The 13,643-nt window shown below is 46.2% G+C and overlaps 1 protein-coding gene across 2 annotated transcripts in view; it reads left to right on the top strand.

Annotated features, from left to right (window-relative positions):
• The window catches only part of ABCC1 (ATP binding cassette subfamily C member 1 (ABCC1 blood group)), a gene marked incomplete at its 5' end in the record, with an annotated part of 143,173 nt that overhangs the window by 68,465 nt on the left and 61,065 nt on the right, over positions 1-13,643 (top strand). For both annotated transcript variants that reach the window (XM_081089064.1, XM_081089065.1), the window contains 3 exons: positions 3,405-3,635; positions 4,619-4,796; positions 6,614-6,775. In XM_081089064.1, coding sequence (XP_080945190.1) covers positions 3,405-3,635; positions 4,619-4,796; positions 6,614-6,775 — 571 coding nt within the window. The remainder of the gene's footprint in view (positions 1-3,404; positions 3,636-4,618; positions 4,797-6,613; positions 6,776-13,643) is intronic.

The raw sequence follows: 13,643 nt of genomic DNA, 5'->3' as shown, positions 1-13,643 counted from the left end.
GAGGGCTGAGCCACTCCCTTCCTCTCTTCTGGCCGCCTTCTCCTGGCCAAGAAGGCATGTGTGCTGAAAGAAATACCAAACCCAGCCAGAAACCTGGGAAAGTCAGCAAAGTGGGCAAGGGAGGACCTTACGTGGTCACACGGACAACGCGGAGCACAAATAATCCTCTGTGGCCCGTGCAATAATGTTCCTCTTCCCCAAAGATGTCCACATCCTGATCCCCAGAACCTGTGACTATGTCACCTCCTATCGCAGAGGGACTGGGCGGGTGGGATTGAGTGGAGGATTTTGAAATGGGGAGACACGTGGGCCAAATAATCACATGTCCTTACAAGAGGGACACAGGAGGTCAGAGGGTGGAGGGGATGCTATGCTGCTGGTTTTGAAGGCAGAGGAAGGGGCTTCGAGCTGGGACTGTAGGTGGTTTCTAGAAGCTGGACAGGCAGGGAAGCTGGTTCTCCCGAGAGCCTCCAGAGCAACAAAGCCCTGTGTGCCCACTTGGGTCTCCAACCTCCAGGAGTATGAGCTGATAAGTCTGTGCTGTGTAAGCCACCGTGTGGGTGGTAGCTTGTTACAGCAGCCACAGGAAGCTGTGCAGCTTCACACAGAGTTCACTTTTACTCTGGGTGCAGCGGGAAGGCGTCAGTGGAGGAGAAAGATGAGTTTTTAGGATGGTCCCACTGGCTGCTGTACAGGGAGTTGGTTGTAAGGGAACAAGAACGGGAGGAAATGGGGGTGGCGAGGCGGTCCTGGCAGTGGTCACTTGCTCGGGTGGAGGCTGTGGAAATGGAAAGAGTGGACAGATGACTACATACATCCCAGATGTGGAACGGACAGGACACAGGCCTGCTCAGATCTAGGAGACTGAGGGGGGTGGGGTCCGGGATGAGTCCCATGTTTCGGGTCCTTTCCTGGGGCAGGGAGCACAGAGGAGAAAGACCAGGACTTGACAGAGCCTAGACTGAGGCCCACAGTTCGGAGTGGGACACGGCCAAGGCAGGTGGGAAGGCTGTGGTCTCCAGGGGGCAGTTTCTCATGGTCCAGATGGGCAGATGTGGCATAGATGTGACAAGCAAGAGTCCCCTGAAATGAAGAGGTCAACTAAAGAACTTGTATGCATATATGCATAACCCATGGACACCGACAATAGGGTGGTGAAGGCCTGGGGCACGAAGCGGGGTTGGACTAGAAGGGGTCAATGGGAGGGGGAAAAAGGACATACTTAATACTTTCAACAATAAAGACTTAAAAAAATAAAATATAGCAACAAAAGCAAACAAAATGTTCTGGGGGGAAAAAGATCAATTCAGAAAAAAAAAGAGTCCCCTGAAATCAAATGCTATTCAGCGAACTCATGCTGTGGAAGAAGTTTGTAAGTTGTAAATGTTAGGGTTGGGTGGGAATGAAGCTTGGAGTCCAGGCTTAGCCATTTGAGGATGTTGTTTTCACTGCATTTTGGTGGATGGGAGCTGGGGGGTGTATCTGCGGCTGCAGAGCAAATTACCCCCAAACCCAGCAGCTGAAAAGAACAAAGTCCATTCACTATCTGAGCCAGGGACCCAGGAGCGGCCTAGCTGGGTGGTTCTGGCTCAGGGTCTCTCATGAGGCTGCAGTCAGCAACCAGGGCCGCAGTCCTCTGCAGGCTCAGCTAGGGCCACAGGACCTGCTCCAGGTTGCCCATGGTTGGCAGGTTAGTGCTGGCGAGGTCTCACCATGGGGGCCTTTCCAGAGGGCTCATTGAGTGCCCTCGCAACATGGCAGTTGGCTTTGTCCAGAGCGAATGACCTAAGAGAAGACAAGGTGAAAGCCACAGCATGTCCTGGGGCCGAATCTTGCACGTGATGCTCCACCATTTCTGCAGTGTCCTCTTCCGAATGAGAGAGGACTCCACAGGGGCAGGTATGAAGGTGCCGATTTTTGCACATCCTTGCAAACACTGTCTTATCTGGCTTTCTCATGATAGCCATCCTCCTGGCTGTGAAGTAACACCTCACAGTGGTTTGGGGTTGCATTTCCCCGATGACTGATGATGTTAAGCAACATTCCGTATGCTCACTGGCAATTTGCATATGCTCTTTGCCCCTTTTTTAAAAAATTGGCTTGTCTTTTTCTTAGTGAGTTGGAAGAATTCGTTATGTGCTGTAGTTACAAGTCGGACTTTTAAAAAAATTCTCACCCGAGGATATTTTTCCCATTGATTTTCAGATTGAGTGGAAGGGAGGAAGGAAGGGGGAAGAGAGAGAAACATCAACATGAAAGAGACACATGGATTGGTTGCCTTCCACACACACCCCTACTGGGTCTGGGAAACCTGCAACCAAGGTACGTGCCCTTGACCGGAATCGAATCTGTGACCCTTCGGTCCGCACATGCCTATGTTCTAATCACTGAGCAAAACTGGCCAGGGCCTTTATCAGATTTTTGATTTGCAAATATTTTCTCCCATTCCATGGGTTGTCTTTTCACTTCCCCCCTCCCTAATGAAATCTACTTCTCAAGGACTGTGTGAGGATTCAGTTTCTTGATGGTGTCTTTTGAAGTACTATTTTTTATTTTGATGAAGTTCAGTTTATTTTTTCTTTTGTTGCTTGTGCTTTTGGTGTTATATCTAAGAATCCATTGCTAAATCTGAAGTCATGAAAATTGACCCTTATGTTACCTTCTAAGATTTCTATAGTGTTAGCTCTATGTTTAGGTCTCTAACCCATTTCAAGTTAATTTTTTATATGATCTGAAATAAGCGATCAGCTTCATTCTTTTGTCTGTAATAACTGGTTTTACAGCACCATTTATTGAAAAGACTATTCTTTTCCCATCGAATGGTCTTGCAACCCTTGTCAAAAGTCATTCGGGTTTATTTCTGGATTTCACTTCTGTTCCATTGATCTATGTATGATTATCCTTAGGTCTGCCTTAATTATGGTTGTTCTATAGTAAGTTTTGAAATCGGGAAGTATGAATCCTCTGACTTTTTCAAGATTGTTTTGGCTATTCTTGGTCCCTTGAGATTCCATATACATGTTAGTATTAGCTTGTCAGTTTCTACAAAGAAGCCAGCTGGGATTCTGATAGCAATTGCACTGAATCTGGGGCTGGCACTTTGCTGTGCCCTTCACGCATATTAACTCATTTCATTTTCACAGCAGCCCTAGGAGACAGGTCCTCCTTTAATCTGCATTTTACAGACAAGGAAACTAAGGATTTGCCTCAGCCACACAGCTGGCCAGTGGCCGAGCCAGGATCCTGAGTCCGTGTTCACAGCCACCGTGCTAATAAGCTGCCTTTGCGATGACTGGGGTTCTCTGGCCGAGCCTCCCAAAGGGTGGGGCTCTCTGGCCGCCCTGGCGCCGGTGGGCGCAGCCTCTGGCAGACCCCACAATGGCTCCACACTCCTTGTGTTCCAGGCAGCCGGTGAAGATCGTGTACTCCTCCAAGGATCCCGCCAAGCCCAAAGGGGGCTCCAAGGTGGATGTGAACGAGGAGGCCGAGGCTCTGATTGTCAGGGCCCCCCAGAAGGTGCGGGAGCCGTCCCTGTTCAAGGTGCTGTACAAGACCTTCGGGCCCTACTTCCTCATGAGCTTCGTCTACAAGCTCCTGCACGACCTTATGATGTTTATCGGCCCGGAGATCTTGAAGTAAGACCCCTTCCTTCCCAGCTGGGCGACTCTTCGCATCCTTCTAACGCTCCCGTACGGTCAGAGGGCACCTTAGGGCCAGGGGCATGCTCCAGGGGGTTTTTATAGCCCAGTCTCTCCGTCTACCTTCTTTTCTTGGCGCTTGTCTTTAATAGCATCTCAATTAAGGCCACTTTGATTGCAAGTAACAGAAACTACTTACTAGGTTCCCCTGAAGCCAAAATGGGGGAAGAGAGAGGACTGTCTTGGGCAGTGACGAGCACCAGATCCCATGAAAACTGCAACTCAAACCAGAAAGTCAGAAAGGAGGTCACCTCTCTCTGCTCTGTGTTTACCTCTCTCCTCCTCCTCCTCCTCCTCCTCCTCCTCCTCCTCCTCCTCCTCCTTCTTCTTCTTCTTCTTCTTCTCTCTCTCTCTCTCTCTCTCTCTCTCTCTCTCTCTCTCTCTCTCGGGCCACACATTTGTTCTCTAGCCCTCCCTGCTCTGTCCCCTTATGCTCTCTATTTGGTCACCTGTGGGTGACTCGCAGGTGATGAGCTGGAGCAGTCAGTGCAGGAAGCCTGAGGCACCTTGTCATACCTGAGCTGCTGTCCAGTCAGATCACCACTGGGGATTTGGTTTTCAACCTATAAAATTGAAGTACTGCCCTAACCGGTTTGGCTCAGTGGATAGAGCGTCAGCTTGTGGACTGAAGGGTCCCAGGTTCGATTCCCGTCAAGGGCATGTACCTTGGTTGCGGGCACATCCCCAGTGGGGGGCGTGCAGGAGGCAGCTAGCTGATTGATTTTCTCTCTCATCAATGTTTCTAGCTCTCTATCCCTCTCCCTTCCTCTCTGTAAAAAATCAATAAAGTATATTTTTTAAAAAATTGAAGTACTAATGCTCTCCTCGCCCGGCTTGGGGGAAAATCAAAATGCTGAAGCCGAAGGACTTTTTCCCCACACGTGCGCATCATTCTGGGCTCTGTCCTTGTGCCTTCGCAGGTTGCTCATCAACTTTGTGAACGACAAGAAGGCCCCGGACTGGCAGGGCTACTTCTACACCACGGTCCTGTTCCTCAGCGCCTGCTTCCAGACCCTCATGCTGCACCAGTACTTCCACATCTGCTTCGTCAGCGGCATGAGGGTCAAGACCGCCGTCATCGGTGCCGTCTACCGGAAGGTGGGTGAGGCCAGCTTGGGAGCACGTGGGCTGACTTTGACATCTGCTGCGGCCCCAGAACCTGTAGGGACTTGGCTGGGTCCTCTGGGACCACCATGGGGATTGCAGCCCAGCTCCTGGAGCAGTGGCTCCGGGGTGGCCTCAGTGACTGCGGACGGCACGGTTGGCAGTTCTGCATTAGGCCTCAGCAAAGCAGGTGTCAGGGGTGAGCCTGGAGGAGTCCTTGAGCCCCCATGGCAGCCATGGGAGACGGAATTTCTCAGGTGGCACTTGATTTGGGGAAATCCAAGTTCAAATCCTAGCTCTGCTATTCATAGTCTTGTTTGAGCTTGTTCTAACTCTCCATTTGAACTGAGCAGAGGGCCCCTCCCCTGGCTGATAGGGTACTTAGCAGGCTTTAAAGGAGCTGCATTACCTTCTTGGTCACTCTCTCCTTGACCTCCGGGGCAAGGACACTGCTTGGGCCCCTGGGCTGGGAAGAGACTGTCTAGCACAGGGGTGGGCAACCTTTTTGTGAGTGCGTGCCAAAACCAGCAAAATCTCTGGCTCAAAATTCTTCTGCATGCCAACCCTAATTTTTTGAGAACATGTTACGCCTACTTGATATCTCTTAAGGTGTACGGATGTGAAGAATCTTGAGGAAATAATAAAATTCATTCGAGCAACAAAAACACAGTACATGATGATGAAAAATACATTTATTTTTTAATGTATACATGCACACTGATAGTCCAACAGAAAACTTTATGACTCCGTTTGATATTATCAGTGGGACTTTTTGCTGCTGCATCACTGATGACAGAGATTTTACATCAGGTGTATATTTCGTGACCTTCAGAGATATGCACGAGCTACTACTTTCATCCATCAGGCTACTCCTATTATGAGACTTAACAAAATTTATCACTGAGAACAAAGATTCACAATTGTAAATGGAAGATTATAAGAGAGGGTTTTGCGTGCCAGCAAAAGTTACTGGCGTGCCATGTTTGGCACGCGTGCCAGGGGTTGCCCACCCCTGGTCTAGCAGATAGGAAGAATGGCCTAGATCATTGGTTCCCAGCCCTGTCTGCAAGTCAGACTCATTTAGCGAGCTTCACACATTCCTGATGCCAGGGCGGTTACGCCCCAAGAAAGCAAAGCAGGATCTCTTAGGTGGGACCCAGGCATCATTATTCCTCAAAGTCCCAGATCACAGTGTGAGGCCATGTCTGAACACCAGGGTGTTTTGTCCCTCCAGGTGATGTTTGTCCATGTCGGGAGATGTTTTCGGTTGTCAGACCTGAGGGTGCGGGCATCTAGTGGGGAGAGGCCAGGGATGCTGCTAAACATCCTGTATTGCACAGGACAGCCCCACCAAGCACGACCCAGCCTTGATGTCTGAAGTGCCAACATGAGAAACCCTGGCCTAGACCTTGGTCCCCCAGTGTGTTTGGGGATGAGCAGAGCCAGCATCAGCTGGGAGCCTGTTAGAAATGCAGTCTCAGGTCCTGGCCAGTCCTGAATCAGAGCCTGCATGGTAATAAACTTCCCGGGTAAGGCGTGTGTACACAAAAAAGGATGCAAAGTCCAGGTTTAGGCAACGTCCGAGGTCCCTTCCACTGCCTCAGATAGGGAGGCAGTGAGTGCATCCATACGAGTGGGGGCTTCATGCTGAGACGGACGAGCTGGGAAGGCAGGTAAGTCAGCAGGGGAGGAGGAAAGAGCGGTGGCCTGTCCACTCTTGAACAGCCTCCTTCTTTCACCAGGGCCTGCAGGCAGTGTACAGGCTCCTCCTCATCTGCCACACTCACCCTTCCCTCTCCTTTGTCCCGCAGGCCCTGGTGATCACCAATTCTGCCAGAAAGTCCTCCACGGTCGGGGAGATCGTCAACCTCATGTCTGTGGACGCCCAGAGGTTCATGGACCTGACCACATACATTAACATGGTCTGGTCGGCCCCTCTGCAAGTCTTCCTTGCGCTCTACTTTCTGTGGCTGGTGTGTGTCCGATATGGGTGCCTGTCATGTGGGAGGGACCTCCGTGTGTGGGCGGTGGGGGCGAGGGAGTAGGTGTTGGCGACAAGAACCTCTATAGCTCACTGGTAGTTCTTGCTGTCATTTACATTTTATTTTCTGACCATCAGCCAATTCCTGGATATTTTATTACTTTCCTCAGTTGTTGGGTTATGTTCTCTTTGGTGTCATAGTATTTGCATTCATCTTTTCTTGAAAATACATGTAATTAACAAACTTACAACATACACACCATATTTCTGCCACTGTATTCTCGCAAACACTAACCTAACTCATTTATTCACTAGCCCTGAATTATGTTGGTCATAATCTCTTGGTTGCAAGGGTAGAAATATACCAGATGGCATCAGCGAAGGATGCTGAACTCCCCTCTCCCATGAGCAAACTCAAATACACGGGTATGCTGACCATGAGCAGTTCCTGACTAACAAGGTAAAGAGACGAGTAGAGATGGCCCGGAAGCTAGGGAAGCCCTGCGGGGACTCTCTGAGCTGGAGCAGCGGGTGTTTACATTCCCCTCCACTTCCTTGTGGCTGGTGGAGCTCTGATCTGGGCCTTGGCCTATCTGCAAGATCACCCCAGCAGTTACCAGCTACATCGCCCAGAGCCACTGCCTCTGAGCAAGGGAGCAGCCGGGAACAGCAGGTGTCACCACTGGCACCTGGCAGGAAGGCCAGGAACCACTCCAGCCACACCAGCCAGCGCCCCAGGAGCCAAGTGCCTGCCTGGATCCAGCTGGATTCCCTAAACTACCCAGCAGAGGAGCCTGCAAAGAGGTCACTTCTACACAAGACCACTTTCTGCATAACGAAAAGAGAGAGACATACAGAGAAGGCTGGACAGCTGCGAGGGCTCTCCGGGGACTGCAGGTCATTGTTTATGTTCCCCTCTGTCTCTAAAGGGTGGGTGGGGGCTCTATCCAGGTGCCCTGGCCTACCTGCAAGATCGCTGAGTGTGCTTCCGGACACACTGCCTGAGCCCATTTCTGCCGCGAACAAAGGAAGCAAGCAGAAGAGAATCAACAGGGCGTTGCCGCACAAGGTGGCCTCCCCGCTTGGAACCACTCCAGCTCAGTAGGCCAGCAATTTGGACACCTTAGGCACCTGTTCAGCTCCTACCGGCCTGCCAAAACCACCTGGCAGCCTACAGAGACCGCTTCTCCATTAGGCCACTTTTTCAAGACTGGGAGAGAGAGCTATTTTGTCTAATTTATATAAACAAACATAGAAAATCAAACAAAATGAAAAGACAGCAGAATTTTTTAAGTTAAGTGAATGAATAAGAAAAATCCCCAGAAAAAAACCCCTAAGGAAATGGAGGTAAGTGATTTGATTAAGAATGAAAAGAAATAGTCATAAGGATGCTCACCAAACTTGCGGGTGCAATAGAGGAACTTTGGGAGAACAACAAAGAGACAGGAGAAGAACGAACAAAGCAGACCCAAAGAAGACAATAACTGCAATGAAAAATACGTTAGAAGGAATCAACAGTAGATTGGCTAACACAGAAGAATGGATCAGTGACGTAGAAGGTAGACTAGTAAAATCAACCAATCAGAACAGCAAAAAGAATTTTTAAAAATGAGGATAATCTCATCTGGGATAACATCGTGCACACTAACATTCATATCATAGGGGTTCCCAGAAGGAGAAGAGAGAGAAAGGTACAGAAAACCTATTTGAAGACATAATGGCTGAAAACTTTCCAAATCTGAGAAAGGAAACAGACATTCAGGTCCAGAAAGTACAGAGAGTTCCAAATAAGATGAACCCAAAGAAACCCACACCAAGATATATTACAAATTAAAGATGAGGATATGATCTTGAAGGCAGCAAGAGGAAAATGAGTTATGTATAAAGGAAACTCCATGATGCTATCAGCAAATTTACAGGTCAGAAGGGAGTGGTAGGACATCTTAAAAGTGCTGAAAAAAAGGAACCTACAACCTAGAATAATTTACCCCAGAAAGATTATCATTCAGAATTGAAAAGAGAAAGAGTTTCCCAGACAAGCAAAAACTAAAGGAGTTCATCACCATTAAGCTAGCTTTGCAAGAAATGTTAAAGGGTCTTCTTTAAGCAGAAAAGAAAAGGCCATAACCAGAAATAAGAAAATATGAGAACAGAACAAAAAAAGTCACAGTTAAAGACAAATATTTAGTAAATATAGCTAATCAGACATTTGAAAGGCTACAATGAAGGTCAAAAGAAAAAAGTACCAGATTTCAACACAATACATAGTAGCAGATACAGGTTACAAAAAGATCTAAAATATGACATCAGTAACATAAGTATGGAGGGGGATTGAACGTAGTCCTTATACATTCAAACGTAAGTGTCTTAAAAAAGACTGCTATAAATAAAGAATGACATACAGGGTGGGGTTAAAGTAGCTTAACCTCATAGTGCATATGGAAAATATCACAAATAATAAGTGAGAATAAACTGTGTTTTGCATACTCATAAACCTGCTTTTGTTCCACGCTGTACATAAGACTCATGGTAACCACAAACCAAAAATCTACAAAAGCTATACGAGGAACAAAGAGAAAGGAACACTAAAGAACAACAGTAAACCCCAAGGGAAGAGATCAAGAGAAGAAGAAAGGAATAGAAGACAGCAATAAAACAACCTAAGAACAATGAACAAAATGGCAATAAATATACTAAGAACCACTTTTAATACAAATGGATTAAGTGCTCCAATGAAAAGACAGGGTAGCTGAGGGGATTAAAAAACATGCCCCATGTATATGCTGCCTATAAGAGATTCACTTCAGGTCGAAAGACACATACAGACTGAATATGATGGAATGCAAAAAGATATTTCATGCAAATAGAAATGAAAAGAAAGCAATATCTTTTTGGATGTGTCTCCTCAGGCAAGGGCAACAAAAGAAAAATAAATAGATAAATGGAACTATATCAAGCTAAAATGGTTTTGCACAATGAAGCAAATCAAAACAAAAAGACATCCAACCTACTAAATGGGAGAAGATATTTGCAAATGATCCATCCGATAAGGGGTTAATATCCTAACTATATGGGGAAACTTCTACAACTTAGCACCGAAAAGAACAATCCAACTGAGAAATGGACAAAGGACCTGAATAGGTATTTCTCCAAAGAGGACATATAAATAGCCAACAGACCTGTTAAAAGATCCTCAACATCACTAATCGCCATGGAAATGCAAATTAAAACCACAGTGAGCTATCCCCTCACACCTATTAGAATGTCAGTCCTTAATAAATGGACAGATAACAAGTGCTGGCGAGGATGTGGAGAGGGAACCCCGGTGCACTGTTGGTGGGATTGTAACTAGCTGCAGCCGCCAAGGAAAACAGAATGGGAATTCCAGGAAATTAAAAATAGAACCACCGTATGAATCAGCAATTCCACTTCTGGGTATTTATCCAAAGAAAACAAAAATACTGATTTGAAAGGTGTATGCACCCCTGTGTTCATTGTAGCATTACTAGTAATAATCAAGATATAGAAGCAACCTAAATGTCTATCCATACATGAATGGTCACACAATGAAATATTATTCAGCAATAAAAGTGAATGAAATCTTGCCATCTGCGACATAATGGATAGACCTAGAGGGTATTGTGCTAACGGAAATAAGTCAGACAGAGAAGGCAAATATTATGATTTCACTTATATGTGGAATTTAAAATAGCAGAACAAATGAATAAATAAAACAAAACAGAAACAGACCCATAGATACAGTGAACAAGCTGACAATTGCCAAAGGGGAGAGGTATGGAGAAATGGGAATAAAAAGGGGGAAAAAAGAAATGATGAAAAAAAATTAATGAGAAAAGTGGCAGGGAAAAGAAAGAAGGCACTACCTTCAAAGTATTTGCACTAGAGTCCACTACCAATGTCTGCTGAGTAATAAAGTGGTCGGAGAGGCCCCTGTTTAGCCAGCAATACTTTTCGCCCTCAGGTTTCTTGGAGATCTAGTGATGCAATTTGGTGTTTGAGGTGGATAGGATCACAGCAGGCATAATTGTAACATCTGGGTATACATTCTGAAAAAGAAAAAATCAGTTTTAAAATAGCATAGGCAAATTAAGGAATTTTGTGGGTGCATGCATGTAACTGAAAAGTCCAGGGACTTCAGGCATGGATGGATCCAGGAGTTCAAGGAATACTGTAAGGACTCAGTTTTACTCTTTAGTCATTTTTTGGCCCTCTTTTCCTCTGAGTTGACTTTATTCTCAATGGGGTTTCCCTAAATGGCTTTTATACTTTGGGCTTGTATCATTTTTACAGATAGTGGTGTCAGAGAAAAGAACATTCCTCTTTGCCTTAGCTAGAGTCCCAGGGAGCACTCTGATTGGCCTGGCACAGTGCTCTTCACATCCCTGAACCAATCACTGTGAGGCAGGAGGCAAAGTCTTCTGATTGGCCAGCTGGATCACCAGCTCTCTCTCATTGTGAAAGGGGTGGAAGTATGATTGACAGCCCTGTACGAGGCAAGGAACAGTTCCCCAAATCAAAAGATGAGGAGCGAAGATGCCCATATTCTAACACATGACTTATTCTTTCTCCCTTCTGAGCCTTTCCTTCCAGTAAAAATGCCATCCGTCTTTCCTCCCTAAGGATGAAATCCCACCCATCCCTCAAGGCTGTGACAAATGCCACTGATTTTTTTCCTTCTCAATTAAATGGACTTATTCCTTTATTGAACCCCAATAGCTTTAGTATAGAAACTTGTCTGATTTTACCTTATAGAATAGTTTTTTTGCACACTCAGTGTACCACACCTTCCTCTCTTAGGGGCATGGTAGCTATTCATGGACTCACAGGGTCTTGTTTTCATATCCTTGGGTATAGACCCAACAGGTGCATAATAGGTGCACAAAATTATCTGTTGGTTTGGTTGTATTTTACACTTTTTGTGTATTTATAGAGCAGACAGCAAATGATTATAAATTGTTTCTGGTAATGAAACTTAGGAAATAAATACCACTATTTAGATGTCAAAATTAATGTCTTTTCCAACATCCAGTTTCCCAGAAAGTGTTGGGATATCCACTTCCCCAGCAGGTGTTGCTGTGGGTAAAATATCTTTTTTAATACTTTTAGACTTACTTTTTGGGTTGGTTTATGAACTATAAAGAAAATTGCTTTGTTTTCAATGAGGGATGCTGAATGTGTTATTGGCATTTGGGGCCAGATAATTCTCTATTGTGGGGGTTGCGTTCTTCGTTGTAGGATGTTTTAACAGCATCCCTGGCTTCTACCCACTGGACACCAATAACACAGCTCTCCTCTCAGTCCCCAGTAAGGACAACCTAAATGTCTCTACCAGGGGTCCTCAAACTACGGCCCGCGGGCCACATTCAAATACAAATATTGTATTTGTTCCCGTTTTGTTTTTTTACTTCAAAATAAGATATGTGCAGTGTGCATAGGAATTTGTTCATAGTTTTGGTTTTTTTTTTAACTATAGTCCAGCCCTCCAAAGGTCTGAGGGACAGTGAACTGGCCCCCTGTTTAAAAAGTTTGAGGACCCTTGCTAGACTCTAGACCAGGGGTGGGCAAACTTTTTGACTCGAGGGCCACAAGGGGTTCTTAAACTGGACCGGAGGGCCGGAACAAAAGCATGGATGGAGTGTTTGTGTGAACTAATATAAATTCAAAGTAAACATCATTACATAAAAGGGTACGGTCTTTTTTTTTTTTTTAGTTTTATTCATTTCAAACGGGCCGTAGTTTGTCCACGGCTGCTCTAGACATTGCCAGATGTACTCTGGGGGGGTTGGGGGAAGTCCTATTTGGGGATCACTGACTTAGACCAAAAATAGGATTTCTCTATTTGACCATCAAAAACAGTACAAGCTCTGGAATCAGACTGCCTGGGTTCAAATCCTGCCGCTTTCATTACTAGCTCTGTGTCTTAGTCAGTTATTGTCTCTAAGCCTCAGTGTCCCCTTCTGTAACTTGTGATGATAACGGTACCTCTCATCTAGGGGTGTTGGGACAATTTAATGAATTAATGCAGGGCATGCTTGCGGAACAGTGCGTGGTACACAGATGTTCTCAGTCTCTCTTAGTTACTGGCAGAGTTCTGAATGCCTTTGGTTGTTGGTAGGAATCACCTTTGTTCTCACAGGTAGATTAACCTTCACTTGGATCAGCAGTAGTATTTTTTTGGAACTAGGCCCAGGGCCCTTGCAGGTGACTACTTGGAAGGGACTAGGGCTCCTGTTTTTCTGAATGCCTAAGGTGGGGGAACCACATGACCCTCGAGTTCCTGCTGCATGTTTCAGTTGAGAAAAATGCACCCTGGGCTAACTTCTCAGGCTGTCTCCTGTGCCTGTGGCAGTTGGAAGATACCGATCTATATGGCCGGCCCTTTTTGACCTCTCTGAGACAGTAGTTTCCTTGTTTGCAATGGGAAAAGAGAAAAAAAACAAAGAACTACAACCTCTTATCTACAGATCCCAGCCAAACAGTCTGAAATCCCAAAGTTTTCCTTAACTCATTTGGTGGCAAAACGTGACCTGAACTGACGCGAACTCCTTGTGACCTTGATTATGTCACTCATTGTGGCTATTCCTGTTTTGCTGCTGAAGAATCAGTGCCTTTGCTCGTGGAGTGCTGTGCCAGGCCTGGTGGGGTGGATGCATAGAAGGGCACATACACCTGTGTCGGGGTCCCCGAGAGCACGTCCGGTCGATGACTTACTAGGGGGACTTGGGGCTAGAATCTATTACAGCAGGCTGAGTGAAGGGGTGGAAGTTTTGGAGGGAAACCAGACGCAGGCTTCCAGGAATCCTTTCAGTGGTGACACACAGGATGCCCTGGATTCCCCA

This window comes from Myotis nattereri, assembly GCF_964212035.1.
Source record: "Myotis nattereri genome assembly, chromosome: 4".
In the NCBI taxonomy this organism is placed as follows: Eukaryota; Metazoa; Chordata; class Mammalia; order Chiroptera; family Vespertilionidae; genus Myotis; species Myotis nattereri.
This window is presented reverse-complemented; position numbering and strand designations above follow the sequence as displayed.